At 38.1% G+C, this 21,109-nt stretch overlaps 2 protein-coding genes across 3 annotated transcripts in view; both read right to left on the minus strand.

Moving 5' to 3' along the window:
• Positions 1 to 16,778, minus strand: part of LOC149577748 (uncharacterized) — a 30,504-nt gene extending 13,726 nt beyond the window's left edge. The window contains exons 1-5 of one of the 2 annotated variants that reach the window (XM_089825489.1): positions 16,375 to 16,778; positions 14,348 to 16,237; positions 13,574 to 13,800; positions 13,139 to 13,471; positions 807 to 1,053 (exon numbers count right to left, since the gene is read on the minus strand). In XM_089825489.1, the coding sequence (XP_089681615.1) occupies positions 807 to 1,053; positions 13,139 to 13,471; positions 13,574 to 13,800; positions 14,348 to 15,895 (2,355 nt within the window). In that variant the 5' untranslated portion in view covers positions 15,896 to 16,237; positions 16,375 to 16,778. The remainder of the gene's footprint in view (positions 1 to 806; positions 1,054 to 13,138; positions 13,472 to 13,573; positions 13,801 to 14,347; positions 16,238 to 16,374) is intronic. The other variant, XM_089825497.1, reaches the window with a different exon arrangement.
• LOC149577749 (uncharacterized) lies at positions 4,026 to 6,738 on the minus strand. Its single transcript, XM_089791394.1, has 3 exons — positions 5,598 to 6,738; positions 4,662 to 5,462; positions 4,026 to 4,535 (listed from the first exon to the last, which is right to left on the minus strand). Exons 1-2 carry the CDS (start codon positions 5,946 to 5,948, stop codon positions 5,106 to 5,108), a joined length of 708 nt encoding a protein of 235 aa, XP_089647520.1. The 5' UTR covers positions 5,949 to 6,738; the 3' UTR covers positions 4,026 to 4,535; positions 4,662 to 5,105.
• Positions 16,779 to 21,109: the final 4,331 nt, after the last annotated feature.

Here is a 21,109-nt window from a genome sequence, read left to right on the forward strand (position 1 = left end):
GTGGGCAAATTTGAGGGTGCATCCAGATGCAGACATTGCAAAATGATATTCCAGTGGGCCCTGCCAATGTTGGAGTTGCTTGTTGCCTACAAGTTATGGTCCTATGTTATGCTAGTCCTCTGCCATCCAAAAGCAGTTCAATAAGAAAAGAATCTAAATCTGACACACTGGTAATTGTGAGAGGGATGTTATAGCTGTGCAATCCTTAGTCCTTGTGTAATCCTTCTATCACTTAATGAGGTTCATTGTAATATCTATGGTTTTTTATATGATGGGCTGGGGAACTTCTAAAATCCCACTTTAAACCTTAATAAAAATATATAAAATATTTATTAAATTAATGATTATTAATTATTTTCTGTAATATAATAATAAACAAATAAAGTTAATAATTTATTTATAAATTAATAGTTATATACATGATATGTTTTATTATAATTAGTATATTGATATCTCTTGGCATCCTTTAGATACACGTCTACAAGATGCTTTGAGGATTTTTCTTGAACTTTTGAAATTATTCTTGCAAGATATAGCCATAATTTATCAATATTTGAGACTTTAGTTTCAATAGTAAGTTTTTGGTTCAAGACATTAAATATTAGATTAGCACCGTGACAGACTTTGAAATTCAGTTAACTTCAGGTAGATTTGAGGTTCCTAAATGTCCTTGTATCAACAGTTCCAAGCCAGTTCACTTTAGATACTGATATTATTGCAGATTTTTATCTACAGCTAGCACCAGGTTTGTTTACAATAGCTTTCGTTAACTATACAACAAAGACTTATGCATATAAACAAATTACCTGGAGAAAACGCTCCAATCTTGCACTTGAATGTTCTGGGCCCTGTCCATCATAGCCATGAGGAAGAAGAACAACAAGCCCAGATTGACGAAGCCATTTTGATTCACCGCTGCTTATGAATTGATCGAAAATAACTTGGGCACCATTTGCAAAATCACCAAATTGAGCTTCCCACAAGACCAAAGAATTTGGGTTTTCCATTGAATAGCCCAATTCAAAGCCCAGCACACCAAATTCTGAAAGAGAACTGCAAAACACAAGAATCTTAAAGCTTATTCAGGCTCAGAGTAGAGAGCTCTAACTATATTCAACATTTAAAAGAAGTCCACAAAGAATCATTCAGCCATAAACCAAAGCTCATTCTAATGTTGAATACTCCTAGGGTGCTAGCCTACACCTGCAGGTTATTTACAAAGATTTACAATAACAATTCTTGCACTGCTGGAATGATATAACTTATCATGTCACATTCATTACTGTGTTAAGAAAACTACTCTACTTTTAAACAGGAATTTGTTTTCTATCTTGATTTACAGAAAAGTATTCCCTTTTTATATCAAGAAAAGTATTGTGAGAAGGAAACAGAGGTTATTAAGATGAGTTTATAGATTGTTTTGGTCTTGAGTCAGAAAAAGCAGGATGGAAAAATAATCTTGTCTGCCAAAGGAGTAGGTTTTAAAAGACTCAGTCTGTAGATAGAAGATAATGTTCTCATACAAAAAAAAATGAGTTTAAAAATAATCGGACTAAACAAATCCCTGTGCAAACACAATTTTCAATCAACTGATACTGGGTCATTTCGATCACACTAATTTGGGAAAGTTTGCAGTAGATCAGGTTTCACTTAAATACCCTTCTTTAAGACATTTTTTATTTCTCTGCTCCAAGCAATAAAAAGAGAAACAAATTGGTGATGCATGCACAAACATAGATTCATTATGACAAGGTGCCTGATTATCAATGTTTTCAGACATGTAGAAAAATGCAATTATCCAAATGGAGTATTATGTAATATCTGATCAAATAATATTCACTTTACTAATCTCAATGCTTTGTAATTCAATTCTTTTTGTTGCAAATCAGAATTTCTGAAATTAATACTAGATTTCCAAAAATCAGATGCATTGCAGAAATATTATACAAAACCTTTTGAACTATACAATGCAAACCACACAAATTTTATTTTTTGGTTGAATTAATAGCTGCTAAGGAGAAGCACCCAGTCTATTAATCAGGAAATTTTACATTTGCAGAGTAAGTTTATGGAGTCTACCTAGGATAGTCCAGTTATCAAACTCTCTGGCACCAACAGAGTAAAACAAGTAAGGCAGGAGAGGCCACCACAAACCAGTCACTAGAAAAGAAAAAGGTGACAAACTGTATACCATTAAGCAGTATATAAATATATATATATATATATATATATATATGCATGCATATTACCCAGTCACCAGAAAACTAAAAGATGACAGACCCTATACCATCGAGTATTTTCCAAGGTTGCTAGTCTTTTTCAACCTCCTCAGCCAAAGCTCTGGCTCGCTCGAACAATCAGACCACAATTCACATGGGAGGCCAAGTCTGCACTGTCAGACGAGAGCTCAACACCTCCAACCAATATCATCTCCTCCTTGATGATCCCATTCAAAACTGACTCATCCTCCTCATCATTATCGAGGCCTTTGCTTTGCAAATAGCTCATTATTCATTAAGCATGACCTTGAAGAGCTTCTTCACAATGTTTCTGGCAAATGTGGGCTCACTCTTCAAAGCACACGAGCCCAAATATGTGAATAAAGTAAACATCTTTACTTTCCTTCTGCACAAAGTGACATACAATATGATAATCTTGCCAAAGAGGAATCCACCTATCATGGTCAACATTTCTTAAAAAATAATCAAATCCTCCCAAACCTTTTCACATTAAACCCTAGCACCTTTCTTCGGCTCCCGCATTTCTATGATGATTGCTAAAAACCTTGCAACAACAACTACATCCAAATTGCTTAGTGCCTATGATATGCCCTTTTGAACTCCTCTACCAAAATGGTCACCACCGCGAGGATGGCAGTGACAATGCAGCCACGAAAAAAGTCTCTCATACCAAGAAGGAACACTTGTTTTTTTCTAAACAGTTGTAAAAAGTTCATATAAGAAAACCAATTTCGTGGCTGGATAGCCACTACCCCACAAGGACAACCAAACAATGCCCCCTGATTTGAGAATGGATTTAAGCCTCTTCTCAGAGACTTTACCAATAAACATCCATTGATTTTTAGGCAAAAGCATGATTGATGTATCCATATGGCGAGAATTAATTTCAACTTAAAGCATTGTCTACTAGATGAATCAATACTAACCATCTGGGTATTAAATAGCATCTCCCCAAATGTCTTCAACTCACATTCTACATCTTTTGAGTCAGAAGACAAATGATGACTTTGTAATCCTTATTATCCAAATCCTCACAAATCTGCAATAGTATTGGGATTAACATCATGTGTTTATCATTGCACATGCCAATGTATGCAGCTTTTTGTTTTGAGGAGACAACAGTAGGAGAGGGCGACACCTCAATCAAATCTCTCATGTAACCTCCCAATAACAAAATGGCATTGCCTTGTCATCATTACTAGTGCCAAATTGGAACAATCTACCAAGTACCCACCAATGATAATAATGGGACTAACACATTAACAAGACTTGTCTGCCACAAATCTGATGTTATCTACATCACCAACTTTATTTTTGTTTACATCTGATTTTGCTAATGGGTCCACTCTACACACTTGGTAATCCCATCTACCATATTGTTTCCTTCTCAAGAGACATGTGATTTTGAAGTTTGCAAAATTGTCAATGGAGTCCCAATTAGGTTTTAGCTAAGTTGCTGATTCGGGTTCGGGGACGGATTCAGGTTCAGGGTTCGGGTTTGTGGGTTCAGGCAAAAAAAAATTTCCCCATTTTGGTTTGTGGGTGGGTTTGTATGTATATATATATGTACGCAAAAAAAAAAAAAACTCACATAGTTGTAAAAGTAAAACTAAGTCATTCCATAATATGAATATATCAATGTTACTTGATTATTGATCAATGCCAAATGTCAAAGATAAACATTAAATACTCACTCATTAATCTATGCTGATGTTGTAAATAAAATCATACATTGAATTACTAAAATGCAAAATGGAATTTCAAAACATAGACTACTTCATCAGATTGATAGATAATAAATTATGACTTAATAAAGTTTGAAACTGTGAAACATAGTGATAAATCATAAATGACTCAATGAGTCAATGACAAATGTTTAAACATAGTTTATCAAAGATGCAAATGCCCTTCAAGGGTCAAATGGGTCATCAAAATATGAGGGATCAATGGCTTCATCCTCATCTATATCATTGACATTTTCCTCATCATTGGAATCCAAACCGGTTCCACAGCGCCAGATGCAGCCACATCTTCCTCCTCGTCCTCCTCAACATCTAGCAAGGCAATTCTAAATATATCTTGGACAGTCATATCCAAGACAGAAGTCTCAAGTAGTACATCCTACAACTTCTCTAGTCCCTTCTTATATCCTGGATCCTTGCGTGATAGGAGGCGCCAGTTGTTGTGAATAAATACCAAGTCCTCTACTTTCTTCGAACCCAATCGGTTATGCTTCACTGAGTGGATAAAGGAGTATGTACTCCAATTCCGCTCAGCAGCAGAAGAGCTCGCAACCTAAAGAGACAACCAACAAATTTTAAAAAATTAGCTAAGTAATTTTACAATACAATAGGAATTTAAGAGTGCTAATTCGACAAGCTAAGTGGCCACAAGAAAAGGAAAAAAAACTTAAATACATACTTGTGACAAGATCTTAATGGCAAGAGGTTGGAGGTACATGTAACTTTCCAATGGCATCCAATCTACTTTGGTCATTGATTGCATCAGGTTCTGCACTTTTGCTTGAGACAAAATCAACAAACTCTCTCCTAACATTTGATGCCACATCAGGATCACTAAAGAGCCCGTTAAGTGCCCTCTTATACCCAACAGCAACTTCAAGATCTCTATATGGTGCCACCACTCTACCAAGAATAGCAAGTATCTCACTGCTATAATATCTAGGAGAAAGTGCATATGCCAGGAGGTGTAAAGGTGGAGTCATCTTGTTCCAACGATGTAGAACAATTTTCTCCACCTTAGTGTACAAGGTATCAGGATCCTGCTCTCTCCTCTGAATGACCTGGGATGTCAAATGATGTACATGTAAGTTATCTTGATGTAGTGTTAATAACTTAATTAAAATCAAAAATCAAAATCTCTCAATAAACAAGGATAAAGTATTGTATAAAAATTTAAATTTACTGATTTCATTCTTTCTAGCATGGAGTCCATGGCATCATATATGTTCCCCAAACAAGGCTCATCTGTGTCGGCATACTGAAGCATAGACATGATGGGCTCGGTGAGTTCTAATGCATATTCCACCCTATTCCAAAAATCATCACTCAAGATCAAATCCTTTACAGTTTTGGCCTTTTCTGTATTAGCGTGCTTCCATCCACCCCATTTGTTGCTAATAACCATTTGACCCAATGCCTCTTTCACCCTCACAAGTCGTCCAAGGACGATTATGTGTGAAGCAAACCTTGTTTCAGCAACCTATTATCATGTTAATTCAAATTGTAAGTGAATATGATAAGTTGATAACACAAAAATTTAATATGTATTAAATTTTGTAAAGTATGACACAAAAATTAAAATGATAAATGAAGCTAAATAAAGTTTAAAATTTACCTTCAATAATTTCAAGCGAGAGAAAGTTCTGAAAATTGCTTGTGACATATGGTGGTTTGTCACAAACATTTGGATCTGCTCACCCTCCTCATACACATTTTTCATCCATTCAATTTGGCTGCCCATTGTTTTCATCACCAAGTTCAAGGTGTGGACAGTGCATGGTGTCCAAAGGATATGCTCATATCGTGCTTCTACCAAAGCACCTGCAGCCTTACAAACTTTAGCATTGTCCGTTATTACTTGGACAACATTGTCAACTCCCACGGACTCTATGGATTCAATGAGAAGTTGGGCAATAAAATTTGCATCTTTTACTTGCCCTTCACAATCAACCGCCTTCAAAAACATTGCCCCCTTAAGGGCAAACAACAATCACATTTATTAGTGGACAATATTTGCAATCTTTCCATCCATCAAAGACAATGCTCACCCCCGTTTGGATCCAAAAATCTCTTATTGGTTTGAGGAGGTTTTCTACATTCTTTCTCTCCTTATGCAATCTGGTGGTTCTCAACTTTTCATATCCAGGGGATTGGTAACCATGAGGTGCATCATTTATTGCTTTCACTATCTCTCTCCAAGAAGGGGATCTCACAAGTTTGAATGAAACACCATTTGTAATGAGGCAACGCCCAATCTTTATGTCAGCAATTTCTCTCTTGTCATTTTCAAATGTCGTATCTAATGGGCCTCTCTTGCAAGATGCGGGTGTTTCTATTTCATCTTCATCCATAGATGGGGTAGGTAGGAAGGGATGTGGTTTATTGATTGTTTGAGAGGGTGTTGTTGGTTGTTTTTGCTTTGACTTATCTTTTTTTGCCTTTGACACTAACCTATCAGCCTCTTCTTGTTCTTTTAACATGCCTGCTATTTGAGAAGCTGGCAACCCTTTTTTACCTCCCTCTGGGGGCCCCTCACACATGAAAATCCCTTGACCTGGTGGACCTATCAAATGATGTTTAACCCGGTAATAGGAGCTTCTATATTGGTTTTGGCAAAAATTGCATTTCCATATATACCCTCCCCCACCAGCACATTGCTCAATTCTTGTTGTATACTTCCACAAAGGAGAGCCTTTATCAATTTTAAATCTTTGGGATCCCACCCCACCCACTGAACCCTGACTACTCATTCTTGGATTCTTGCAATCTATAAAAACAAATTTAAAAAAACATTTCAAAACTTATACAAAACTTGATAAAAATTTAGAACAATAAATATAAAAAAAACTAAAAACAAACTATGAAAGAAGCAAAAGGAAAAATCAAATGCATACCTGGAGGCTGGAACACTCAGCACTAATTATTTGAAGGATTTGAGACTCCACAAACAAACTCTAAGAACCTTCTCTTCAAACTTGCAAAATGGCCACACCAAAATGAGAGAGCAAAATGACAAAGCAAATGAGAGATTAGATGAATGAAATGCATCTAACAGGCCTTACTTTAGGGTTTGGCAAAAAAAAAATTAAAAAAACATATTTTTTATGCTTTTTTGGGCCACTTTTTGGCCCCACCTGTCGTGGGTCCAGGCAGGGTCCGCGTTTTAGCCTACGAGTCCGCCCAGGTCTATGGGGCGGACCCACGGGCCAAAACACGGACCCTACCCGGACCCGTCGCGGACCCAGGCTCGAATCCAGACTCGGACCTGAGCTCCAAGGTCCGAATCCGGCAACTTAGGGTTTTAGCCATCATCGCAGTTTCTAGTTGGGAGCTGAGCTCCACCATATGGATTTAATAGTAATTGCAGAATCACCTTTGAGATGAATTCAACTAGCTTTCAGTTCCATTCCCAGTTCTAGGTCAAGAAGTTGTTAGTTGTGACTCCTAGGAACTCTGATTTTTCTGCCAGAATATTGCCATTGTGATCACTTGCAATGCATCCTACATCGCTAGGTCCTGAATCACCAGCAGAGGCACCTTCAAATTTTATCTTTACCCACCCTTGCTCAAGTGTCTGCCAAATGGGGGCAGCCCACACAAATTATTACTTTTTCCTTATTCAATGAATTACACAAGCAATTCTGACATCGCAAATCTCCACCAGCATGTTCATAAATAACAGCAAAAATAAATGGCACTGTCCTAGGTGCTAAAGAAGCCGCATAGATCCTCAAGGAAAGATGTTGTAATAATTGCCTAGTGCACAGAAAATAGGTGTTATGGAAGCCTCCAAACAATCAGAATCTCATTTTGATAGCCTCCAAACAATAAGAATATCATCTTGATAGCTGCTCTAAATCTGCAAGGATTAGTGCTGATTAAAGTCACCTAAAACCAGAAATATGGCATTATGAGAGCCACAATAAACCATGATTTCTGCGATGAACAAACTCAATTCTAATTCATAACTTTACAGTTCAACTTCAAATGCAGTCTTTGAGTGGGATTGCACACATGTGAACTAAACAAACTCAATTCTAATTCATAACTTTAGAGTTCAACTTCAAATGCAATCTCTGAGTGGGATTGCACAAATCTGAACTATTGGTTTCCATCCTCTAAACTAGTGATGGAAATCAGGGTGTTTCCATCCTCGAATCTCTAGTGATAGATGAACACGACATCCAATCTATTTTAATTTTATATAGAACCTCAGATGGCCAACTTTTCCTTCCAAAGAAAAACACCTTTTCAAATTCTAAGTGCCTGTTCCAACACCACTTAGGAGGATTAAATGAAAGATAATAGATTTGTTTTACTTACCAGAATCTTCACTCTAGGCATCCACTTTATCCAAACACTTTTTAAGTGAATATATGAACAAGTAAAAACCTAGTTAACACAATCGTGCCCTAAAGACCGGATCCAGATTCGGATCTGGATCCGGATTCTTCCAGATTTTATTTTTATTTTATTTTTCTTACAATCAAAATGGCTTTGATTCATAGATTCATTCTATGAAATGAATTAGTTTTAGAATTATGCATATTATTTTCATTTTTTAGTATGCATGTATGTGCGTGTGTGTATTCACAAATCCTCTGCGAATCCTAATTGGGAAAAAAAATCATGAATCCACAGATCCGATTCATGTGCCCGAATCGGATTCCGTATCCCAAATAAGCAACTAAGCATAAAAATCATAACCAGAAATGGGAAATGAGCTTAAGGATCATTGAAAAAGGGGACATGACAAAAATACCAAAATGAATGGAATAATATGAGAAAATTTAAAAAGGACTTTATATTTTAAAACTTTGGCAAAAGTAATGGCACACTTGTCAAAAGATAGTACCTAATGCAGCAGTATAAACATTGGACTGCTTTTCATATGTAATTATAGCTAGCTTTGTGTGTGAGGACCAGTGAAATGCAGATGTATTCAGATGAGGCGGATTGATGTTAGTAGTCTGTCCTCATGGTTTTTTCCAACCACAATTGAGAATCAATATCTTCAGACTTCAGGTATGTAGATAACAATTGTTTACTGGAAGGTGGTCAATGTAAAGGCTGGAAAAAATATCAATGCAGATGGATGATTGTTTTTCATAACGCATATTTTGCATACTAAGGCAGGCCAGTTAGATTATAGGTTGCCAGATACAAATGATTGTGAAGATGATATCATCAGAGACAATTTCTTTGGTACAAGACATGCATATAGAAATTGTTCAGGTGAATTAGGAATAAGCTGTAAAGTGTTGCCAGTCTGATTACAGCATTGAATGTAGTGCAATAAGAGGCCCAAATAAGCTTGAGACATAGGGAGAATTTGAACAATTTGGCCCTCCACTTAAAGGGCCTTGCAGTCTTGAATTTTGTGTTGATGGGTTGAGTTGTTTCAATCAATCTTAGATTCAGATGTTGACAAATATATCAATGCATGTAATAATAATGTATGCTGGATGCTTATTGTCTTCATGCAAGCACTTGTGATCACAAAGCTTCTCTTTTTTATGAAGATCTAGATTCTAATGCCATAGGATGGTAATAATGTGCCTGAATTAGACATCTCTGCAGGCTATTTGAGCGACAAATTTTTCTTTTTGGTAGGCTTCAAGGATACCTAAAACAATGAGTCAATTATCTGATCACATAAGTGAAACCCAGCCTCAGATTCAAAGTAATATATCTATTATCTGGAGTACATTTTCTACAAGTTATTGATTTAACAAAAGCTAAGAACGAAAGACAAAACTGGCAACTGCATGATCCAATTAAAACATGAACTTTCCTACTTTGCTTTTCTCAACTTGAGACATTTTTAAGGGAGCTAGAAACTGTTTTTTGCAGCTAAGCTCTACAATGGCTGTACATTTGTTATCCCTCCCCATGAACCCCATAGTTTCTCCCAAATGGAACTCCTAATAAGCATCCAAACCATTCTAACCCATTCTACATGGGGTATGTTGCCAGCAAAGTAAACAAATCTACATCCTAAATTATTGTGTGTGTGTGTTTATGTATGTATGTATGTATGTGTGTGTGTGTATATATATATATATATATATATATATAGAGAGAGAGAGAGAGAGAGAGAGAGCTAAGCTCTTTACCCTGCATTGTACACAGTAATGGAAGGAATGTTAAGTTCTCTACAAGTTTGATTAGATGGCTTGTCATCTAAAGGAAAAATAGTAGTCCCCCATACGAAGCCTGACAGAAATTCAAAGTATTATTAATTAAAAGCCAAGCAGGAGGAAAAATAACTCTCTAAACTTTGAGGGAGAAAAAAAAAAGTAAACAATGAACTTTAAGTGTGAGAAAAAGCACTCAAAGGCCATTTGAGTGATGACTTTTTCTTTTTGGTAGGCTTCAAGGATACCTAAAACAATGAGTCAATTATCTGATCGCATAAGTGAAACTAAGCCTCAGATTCAAAATAATATATATTTGTTGTTTGGGAGTACATTTTCTACTAGTCGATGATTTAACAGAAGATAAGAATGAAAGACAAAACTGGCAACTGCAGGATCCAATTAAAACATCAAGAAATTTCCTACTTTGGTTTTCTCAACTTGAGACATTTTAAAAGGAAGCTCGATACTGTTCAGAAAAATTCAGAATACAAAAACTATAAACAGGTACCTGATATGAAAACAAAAATGTTTATCTAGGCAAAAATTGTACTGCTTATAGGCATTTAAGTGAAAACGTTTTACCTTTTTACAAACTCAAGCAATATTCAAAGTACTTTGGTAAGTGACGGTTTCTCATATTTTTATTTGGAAAGCATAAATGCACTTTTTGGTTAAACTTAGTAAATTCCTAGTAGCATCATAACCAGGAAATTTTAGTAATTAGTGACAAAATTTGTCAGAAACAAACTAGTTGGTGTCTCATCAAGGACCTTACACTAAGTAGACATGTCAAACAACAGATGCAGTTGTATATTACAAATTTACAAGGTTACACGGGGACAGGGGTACTTTGGGTACTTTGGGTACCGGTACCGGTACTGGTACTAGTACAGCTATTTTTCATAATAGGGGACGGGGGTACTTGGTTATCAAACTTAATTTTTAATTATACTGTTATATTCATAGAAAATCTGAAATTATGAGCCATGAAAAGGTTTTTTTAAACAAGAACAGTGATAAAGTTTGCTAATCTAATGTATTGCTTTCAGTTTCAAATTGCTGTATGTTCATAATAATAATATATGATAACTATTTAGATGCATAACAGAGAAGGCAGACTTTAAACATGAACAAGATCATAAATCATATGACAATGACATATTGCAAATGATAAACTTCTGACTTGAACAGTGCTAAAGTTTATTGTTAATCAATATTGTATCAAAGTTCCAAACCGATTAGGTATTGAATTAAGCTTGATAAACAACAAGCTGATACGCAAACAAAAAACCAAAAAAAATAATCAGAAATCTTAATGAATGTCCTTAGCTATGATGCTCTCCACCAAGTACCCGGTACTTAGGATACGTGTACCCGCTACTTGGGTATGTGGGTACGAGTACCCATGCAACCTTGCAAATTTATAACCATATCTGTATAACCATAGTTACACCGGCCTGGGGGATGCGGGGATGGGGGACAAGTTTCCGGGATGGGGGGACAAAGGGGGCCTCAATTTGGGGATGGCAGCGGGGGACAAGGGCGGGGGGGGGGGGGGGGGGGGGGGGGGGCGCGGGGGGAGAGACAAGGGATATATAGTATCTACTATACATATGATACTTAAAATGCTAATTATGAAAAGATGTATAACAATATAAGACATAAATATGAAGTATAAGTTCATCAAGACCACTACTGCTAGTTTAGTTTTACATTGAACAATGAACAATAAAAGAGATCCAACTTCTAACTTCTAACTTCTATCAAATAGATTAAATAATCAAAGATTCAAGATTCAAATTCAAAAGTCATAGATATCTATTATCAATTTAGCAAAAGTATGAGTATCACTATCTCATCAATCATTCAATGTCATCATAAACTTAATTACATCAAGTAGCATCAAGCATAATATGATCACAATGTTCAATGGTTCAAATTTCTTGCTGCTGTTGCAAAAATTGGAAAACCATGAAATGAATACAAATAAGAAAACAAAGAGATTTAGTGAGATTTCAACCTCTAAATAGGCCCCACATACCCTAGGGTTAGCAAACAATATAAACTAATATATTAAAACCTTTTAATTTATTTTTGTTTGCACTTTTTTGGGTCCTAAAACAGGGGACGGCTGAAGCTGGGTTGAGGGACGGGTTCCCGTCCCCAAGTCCACAGCGGGAACACGGGGACATCCCCCTCAGGTGCAGCAGGCAAAAATGTCAGGAATGCGTCCCCGTGCTAAAATGTGTGTAACACATTACAAAATGCATGCCACTCTACTCAACTAAACTGCCAAATTGATTCACAAAATACAAGAAAATACATTCATTGACATTTCCTTTGAGAACACTTCTCACATTCACAATTAAGCAAAACCTTCCACAAAAGTTCTATGCAATGTATAACCTAGCACTGAACTTTTGAAATTGAAAAAAAGCAAGTCCAAAAGAGTCAACGATGATGAATTGTTAATCACATTGTAAGTAGTACACAATGACATGATTAGTGTCTTCAAAGTAGTTCAAACCATTTTAACCAGTTCCGGTAAAAAATGTTGCCAACGATTCAACAAAGCTCTCATGCTGAAAGCATTCACATTATTCTAGGATGCATGCAAATGATTATTGTTTAACATTACATAATCATAAAGACCACAAGCAAACAATGTGCTTGACCAAAAATCAAATACATCTTGAATATGAAATAAGCTATATGTGACCCCTTAACAAGGATTATTACAGGCAGATTGCCAAATAGTCAATAACACATGTCAAAAATTATGCCATAAAAGGTGCACTATTAACAATAAAACTTCAATATTGCAGGTAAGATAATAACATCTCAATCTGTCAATGATACAAAGGTTCCAAAATACAACCAAGTTTCCATAAATGCATTCTCTGTTACAGTTTTACACATAATAACTTAAAAGGCATATAGCAGCAAAATAATCATTTCAAGTTCAATTAGAAGAAAAATGAATAAGCACAGACCTTGGTTGAAGATTGTTACATACCTATTGCTCACAGTAAACATCTCTTCATTTTGGTTCATGACAACATGGTCTAGAGGACAATATCTTGCACCTGTTTCTTGGTCATGAACAACTGCATGTCGGTGACTGAAAGTACCTCTTTCAACATCCTGACCACTCAACCTCACATGATTACCCTCTACTAGGAGTGTTGCAAATGCAAGTGCTTCACCAACAGCCCAATCGACACCTTCTTCTTTTTCAATCATTTGTGAACGTTGATCGAAAATCCTTTTTACAGCCCTGTGAGGATTGAACGTTTCTGGAAGAGTAGTTATAGCTTTCCCAACATTTTTCAATATCTCTGGTTTGACCCTACAAAATACACAAATGATCAAAAACCCTAAATAATAGAATGAACCTACAACTCAAAAGAAGGTGTATGACCATCTAAACTTAAGGTATGGAGTCAAATACCCTGTATTGCGTCTACGGGACAATTGTTCTGGTGATTTGAAGCCAGTCCAATATGCTGACAGCCAATCTCGTCGGTTTGGCACGTATTCTTTACTGTTAACAAACTCTTCATTTAAAATAGAATTAACTTTAGAGTGCAAAGCATCAATTTCTTCCTTTGATAACTGCCCTGAAAGGATAAGCTGCTCTTCATACACATCAACTGCTCGTGGATGATTTTTTATCACCTGTAAGAAAAATTTAAAAGCTAAAGTATCAGTGAGAAATTGGACAGAAACCACAGCATAAAAGGGCAATATATGCTGAGACTACTTCACAGATTACCATTGAAGATATTGCTCATAGCAAAAGACCATGATCAACAAAAGGCTCAGGCAGGAAATATTTATAAAGCCTAAAAGAACTTGAATCCATGCCATTTACTGAAACGTGACCTAATTTACAATTAAGATCAAAACAATCTAAAAGCAATGTAAAGTATAATTAAAACCAACAATTATTTATAACAATATGCTTTACCCTCTATTTAACAATGAGATCAATGTATAGATCTGTCTGCATAACTTATTGCATGTATTCAAGCAAAGAAATTTAAAAGTTGGAACTCAACTACCATGTTCAATGATGCAACATCCATATATGCTCTTTATGTGTTACATAATTCAAGTGCTCATCTATTCCTCAAATATTATATTTTCATTCCATAATATTGTTTCATCAGTGAGAATGATAATAGTGCATATTACATGAAACATAAAACCAACAAATGCATACCTTGTACATTTTAGGTTGTGTGAAAGACGGCTCATCAATCTCATTGTGTCCAAATCTACGGTAGCAAACAATATCAACAACAACATCAGAATGAAAAGTCTGACGCCACTCAGCAGCAAGTTCGCATGCATGCACCACAGCTTCCACATCATCACCATTCACATGAAAGATAGGAGCATTCAGTGCTTTTGCAACATCTGTACAATATTGTGAAGATCTACCAGACATGGGATCAGTTGTAAATGCAACCTGATTATTGACTACAATATGAATAGTCCCTCCAGTTGTGTAGTTAGGGAGAGCACTCAAATGTAATGTCTCGTAAACCACACCCTGTCCAGCAAAACTTCCATCTCCATGAATCAAGATAGCCATGTTCTTCGTCCTCTCCTTATCATTTGAATAATACTGTTTTGCTCGTGTTTTCCCAACAACAACAGGATCAACTGCTTCCAAATGACTGGGATTAGCAACCAGTGAAAGATGAATTCTTTTACCACCCCTTGTAGGTCTATCATACGATGTACCCAAATGGTATTTCACATCCCCTGTTCCTGTGTATGATCCAACTTCTTCCACAGGCTTCGTGCCACCACTAAACTCGCTGAAAATCTGTCTCAATGGCTTCCTAACCACATTGCCCAGGACATTCAATCTTCCTCTATGAGACATACCAATCACAATGCTTTCCACACCCATGTCAGATGATCTATCAAACATCTCTTTCATGCCTGGAATCAATGTCTCCGCACCCTCAAGACCAAATCGTTTTGCAGCAGTCCACTTTGTTGCCAAGAAATTCTCGAATTGAGTACTCCAAATAAGCCTGTCAAGTATAACATGCCTTCGTTCAGGACCATACATGCTGGGTACCACAGTCTCAATCTTCTCCCTCAGCCAGTTGCACTGATCGCGGTCTGGTATATGCATGTATTCATACCCAATTGTGCCACAGTAAGCCTGCTCCAACCTATTAAGAATCGATCGCAGTGTCTGCACAGGCCGGTTTTCAGACAAAAACCCAGACATTTTCCATACACCAAGAAAAAATTCTCGATCTAAATCAGCTTCTGTGAATCCATACAAACCCGGTTCCAAATCCAAAGGAATTTCTCTCTGCTCCAAACCGAGGGGATCCAGTTTTGCCTTCATGTGCCCATTCACCTGATACGCCCTCACAAGTAGCAAAAGCCTCATGCTTTCCTGGATTGTTTGGCCTGAAATTCCAGGCGATGTCGCTGCTTGACCGACAAAGTTTCTGAAGAAATTGTCCCATGACTCGTCCACGCTCTGCGGATCCGCCTCCCATGCCCTTTGCAATTCCTCCAAATAAACGCTACTTGTCCCATCCAGAAAATTGTCGGTAAGTCTCGACAGTGGCACAGCCCTCGGCACAGAAGCCGCTTGCTGGAAGTTTTGGGGCGTGGAGTAAAATGATCGGACTTGTGGAAGAGTCCACAGAGATCGTTTGGCATAACTAGTTTGCTGAGCCAAGCGTATTCTCAGGGCTGCTCTGAACATTCCCGAAGAAAGCCTCTGCAAAGACATGGCTGCCAATCCTACGCTTTCTAGGTTTACGAAGATCAAATCTTTAGTATTTAATAGAAGGCCGAAATTTTCCCCGACATCAATTTACGCCTGAGGGTAACAAGCTGTTCAATTTCAGACGAATATAACAAAGGCTCTAAGAAATAAGGGTTTCAAATTCTAGCATTTCAAGGACCAAGCCCCCAAGTCCACAATAAATAGTTTAATTTTCTCTGGGATTATAGAATTCAATCATTGAATTCACAAACGCTGCCACAGCTCCTTTGAAAATCAATTACAAAAACCAACTGGCAAGATGCATTAGCGTCTAAACGAATGGATCCCACGCCACTTTAGCAAGACCTAAATTTATAAAAAACAAACAAAAAAGGAGCAAAATTTAGACTTCATGATTTGCAGAGTTTAGATTGTAGAGTATAATCTAAATCTTTCAACATTTCTAAATTGCTTCTAGAAAGAAAGAATTGAGGATCACTTGCCCTCGATTGATTTATTTGATTCCTTCTCTTTGAGGGGAAGAAGACCGTTCGACGCAGAAGCTATTCAATGCAAGAGGATAAGAAGAGCGTCAATATTTTTACCGTTTCCAATTTGAAGTGCTGTCAGAGCTTTAAACGTTCATGGAATCCAACATGGCGCGTTTTCTCTGATCCGCTTGTGCGGGCGCTTAAGAAAAATTTGCATGCATTGACGTGTATCTGTGAAACGGAAGGCAGAAATTGAAGTTCCAGAAAATGCTGCGTAGAGGCAAGATTTAAAGGGCAGAAAAAACAGGGTAACGGCACAGTGGGACCAGGACATCACACGGGAGCATCACAATGGGACGAGGCAGCAGACACAATACCAAACAGGCTCGTTTCTAAGGGAAAAATGACGAGTGGGCCCAGCCCATAGCAAAATAGTGGTAGGCTTTTAAGTCAGGGGTTTCAAGGTGCGCTTTCCAATTTTTTTAGTTTTATATATTTGCTCTTGTTAGTTTTGTTTCGTCCTTCTTTCCTTTGATCAGTAGAAAAACAAATCGTGGATACACAAACAATGGGAAAACAAACGGTGGATATGCAAGCTATGGGAAAACAAACCATATCATTGGTAAAAAACGGTCAAGAAATTCTGGTGCACTTTGAAACTAACCATTTAGGTCAAGTCAAAATGGCATCACTCGACAAGACAGGGAAATATATTTGGGTCAATGTTAAACAATTCAAGGGCATTTTAAAACATTGACTTGCTCGCTTGAAAGGGTCACATGAAAAGTAGAAACACAGGCAGAGATTGCATAAAGCAGAGAAGAAACAGAAAGATGTTGTCAAAATGTACACTCCTCCACACTTAGATGGTGACAGTCATTTGTGTGGTAGCAACAACTTTGTTGATTCTGTCACTTACAGCCCTACCTCCACACCTCTCGCTTGGTGCCCAGATCTTTATGTGCAAGAACTATTGAGAGCCAAGAGGAGGTTGGAACTCCTAGAGGCTAAGGAACAAGAAAGTTACCATAATATGCAGGTGTTAATTGCAGCAAATAAAACTCTTGCAGATAATAACAACATTTTAAAAGCTCAAATCTCAACGCTGCAAGAAACACTTTTAGCAGGGAAGCTTGAATGGCAGAACATGAAGGATGAATAGAAAAACCTGAATGCTACATTGAAAACAAACAAGGTCACAGCAAATACCGAGTCATCTCATTATAAGGAGAGAACAATTCTTCACACTAATTCGTTGGGAAAGGTAGGGGTTGAAGAGGAGAGGAGAAGTTTTTCAGAAGTCACCAAAACTTGGGACAAAAACAGCAAACACCTTGATATGGCAAGAGAAGAGGCAAAGATTCGTGTGAATACACAAGATGCAGAGGTCAAGGAAAGGTAGCGTAGGGCATCCAATATAATTATCAAAGGGATAAAAGATTATGGAGAAGGCGAACACACCCTGGACTTAACGAGGGATTTTCTTCAAGATGTGTTGTTGTGGAAAGGACAAATCTGTCAAGCTTGGAGGGTTGGCAAACCACGCACTGAGAGAAATAGGCCAATCAAGGTAGTCATGCCCAGCATTAGCGACAAACAAAATCTACTTAACAAAAAATAGCTCTTGAGGGGTTCTCGTTTCATTGTAGAGGAGGATTTAACCATGAGACAGCAAGTAGAAAGAAGAATGGAAATGGAAAAAATCAGAACAGTTAGAAATGAAGGCAAAAGAGCTTGGATGTTCAAGGGAAAAGCAATTATTGCTCATTTTGGCCACCGCTCCAATGAAGGGCAGCAAGAAGGCAACAAAGAGGTGACAACAAACACATTAGCATGCAGCGATACAACAAGATCAGCAATCACGCTTAGCGATAATAACTCAACTTCGAGTCTTTCACATCAAAACAAATAGCAATCAAGCTTAACCCAGGCATCCTTAAGTTTAGTTTGTTGGAATTGCAGAGGTTATCCATGGAGACGTGGGCCTGGGTTAGGACCTATTGCGGAAGGCAAAGACATTATTTGTCTCATAGAAACACATGAGCATGAGGGATGTAAGACTCCATTGTTTGAAGGCTACTGGAAGATGGCAGTGTGGAATGAGGCAGCGGAAAATGGTAAAGGTCATGGAGGTATAATGGTTCTAGTAAAAGAAAGGGAAGGTCGTGCCATCCAGTTGGAAAAGACAGATTATAATAAACAATTTATATGGATCAAAATCGTGAAAAATAACACTCTTATCAGGATTGCAGCATGTTACTTTGCTCCACAAGTATCTAAAACTTATAAAAAGTGTGGCTTAGATCACAATGACCCCTATGCCGCGTTAAAGAAAGATGATGTTATTTTTTCGCAGCGTGGGGATGTTCTTCTTGTTGGAGATTTCAATGCTAGGACAACAAATTGGCAAGCAAGTATTTTCAGCTCCAAAGTAAATGATAACCCTATTTGGCTCACAGAAGAAAGAAATCATCAGTGGGAAAGAATATCCGAAGATGCTAAAGGCTGCAATCATTTTGGGGAAGAATTGATCACTCTATGTGGCACATTTGATCTCATAATTTGTAATGGTATGGTTAGATGGGCTAAGTCAAGCACTTTCACTTGCAATGTGATGTCCCCAGAGTGGGCCCCTAACGGAAGGTGACGTAGGTCTGTCCGTGCGGTTTGTCTCTACCACGTGTCCGGGGTCCTCGCTAGCGATGCTATCCTGGGGTTGCCCCCTTAACGCGAGGAGGTGTCGTTTACTAACAGTCTGGGCTTTTGGTACAACGGTTACTAACTTGGTATCAGAGCCGGAGGTCTCGAGGTCGAGACCCACGGAGCGTGGTGGGATGTGATGTCCCCAGAGTGGGCCCCTAACGGAAGGTGACATAGGTCTGTCTGTGCGGTTTGTCGCTACCACGTGTCCGGGGTCCTCGCTAGCCCGGACTGTTAGTAAACGACACCTCCCCGCGTTAAGGGGGCAACCCCAGGATAGCCCCGCTAGCGAGGACCCCGGACACGTGGTAGCGACAAACCGCACGGACAGACCTACGTCACCTTCCGTTAGGGGCCCACTCTAGGGACATCACAGCCCACCACTCTCCACGGGTCTCGACCTCGAGACCTCCGGCTCTGATACCAAGTTAGTAACCGTTGTACCAAAAGCCCGGACTGTTAGTAAACGGCACCTCCCCGTGTTAAGGGGGCAACCCCAGGATAGCCTCGCTAGCGAGGACCCCGGACACGTGGTAGCGACAAACCGCACGGACAGACCTATGTCACCTTCCGTTAGGGGCCCACTCTGGGGACATCACGTGCAACACATACAACGGGGCAAGTGTGGTAGATTATGTAATTTGTTCGCAGAATTTGTATGAAAATATTGAAGAAGTTGAAATTGGAGAACACATTTGGGATCTCAAATCATATCATAGACCGCTATACGTAAATTTGTATTGGGCAAAGGATAGGCGAACTGGAGCAAAAACCCAAGGCCCTCAATAACCCCCTTCTCAGGGCAAAATTTTGTTAACTTCAGAAAATAGTAACACTTTCAGAGCTACTCTTAAGGAACTTTGTAGGGGACACCCTATGTATAAACATGGTGTTAACAGTTATGATTTATCAAATCTGATTCATGAAGCTCTGTCAAAATGCAAGAGAGCAAAAAATAGAAAATCTGAAACTAATTGTTTTCTAGCCAATGCCTGGTTTGATAAGGAATGCAAGAGGGCTAGGAGAAACCTAAGAGAGTCAAATAAAACTAACCTTGACATTCAGGCCTACAAACAGATCCTAAAGAAGAAGAAAATTGATTTTATGTTCACAAGGAGAGAGGAGCTAATTTTCTTGGGCAGAAATAACCCCAAATGTTTTTGGAAAGAACTCCAATTAAGGAGCAAACAAACTAAAAATAATAATATTACTGCCACCCAATGGTTTGAATATGCTAAGAAACTTTATGAACAAGAGGGTGGAGTGGGACAGCCACCTTTGGTCAATGATGATACAAATCTTTTCACTGTGTAAGAGATAGAGGCAGGGATTAAGAAGTTAGGTGGAGGTAAAGCAAAAGACCTTGGTGCGCTCCAAGCAGAATATCTGAAATGGGGTATGAAAACTCTTGCACCGCACATCACTAAAATTTTCAACAAAATTTGCCAAGAAAGGTTTCCGAAAGATTGGACAATCAGCCTTGCAATACCACTTTTTAAGAGTGGTGATGTTAAAAATCCCTCCAACTACAGGACTATAATGATCAATCCCCTCTTTGCTAAACTTTTTGGCAGCATGATAGAAACTAGGATTAGCAAATGGGCAGAAGAAAACCATAAACGTGCTAAAGGGCAAGCTGGTTTTAGGCCAAAACACTCGACAGTGGATCACTGTGTCACTTTGAGACATATTATTGAAAAAGAGTGGGAGAAAAAGGAAGAGGTATTTTGTTGCTTTGTCAACTTTAAAAAGGCTTTCGACACCGTTCCGAGAGACAAGCTTTGGTTTAGGATGGAAGAATTGGGGATTCCTATGCATCTCAGAGCTGTTGTTCATAGGATGTACGAAGAGGTGAAAGTTAAAATCAGAACTTCAGATGGCATTTCAGAATGTTTTAAGAGCAATATCGGGGTCAAACAGGGCTGCCCTTTATTTCCTACTTTGTTTGGTTTATATATTGACAAACTGGAAGAGTGGTTAAACACGCAAAAGGGTGAAGGCATTCAGCTAGGTGAATTTGTTATAAAGCTGCTCCTATATGCGGACG

This window comes from Cupressus sempervirens, chromosome 1, assembly GCF_028749045.1.
Source record: "Cupressus sempervirens isolate cs-2001-9-10 chromosome 1, ASM2874904v1, whole genome shotgun sequence".
Classification (NCBI taxonomy): Eukaryota; Viridiplantae; Streptophyta; class Pinopsida; order Cupressales; family Cupressaceae; genus Cupressus; species Cupressus sempervirens.

Bases quoted from the DNA above. Each gene is read 5' to 3' on its own strand.
- LOC149577749 (XM_089791394.1), bottom strand. From the start codon at position 5,948: ATGTTTTTGAAGGCGGTTGATTGTGAAGGGCAAGTAAAAGATGCAAAT. The intron at 5,463-5,597 runs GTAAATTTTAAA...ACATGATAATAG, and splicing joins CTCGCTTGAAATTATTGAAG to GTTGCTGAAACAAGGTTTGC.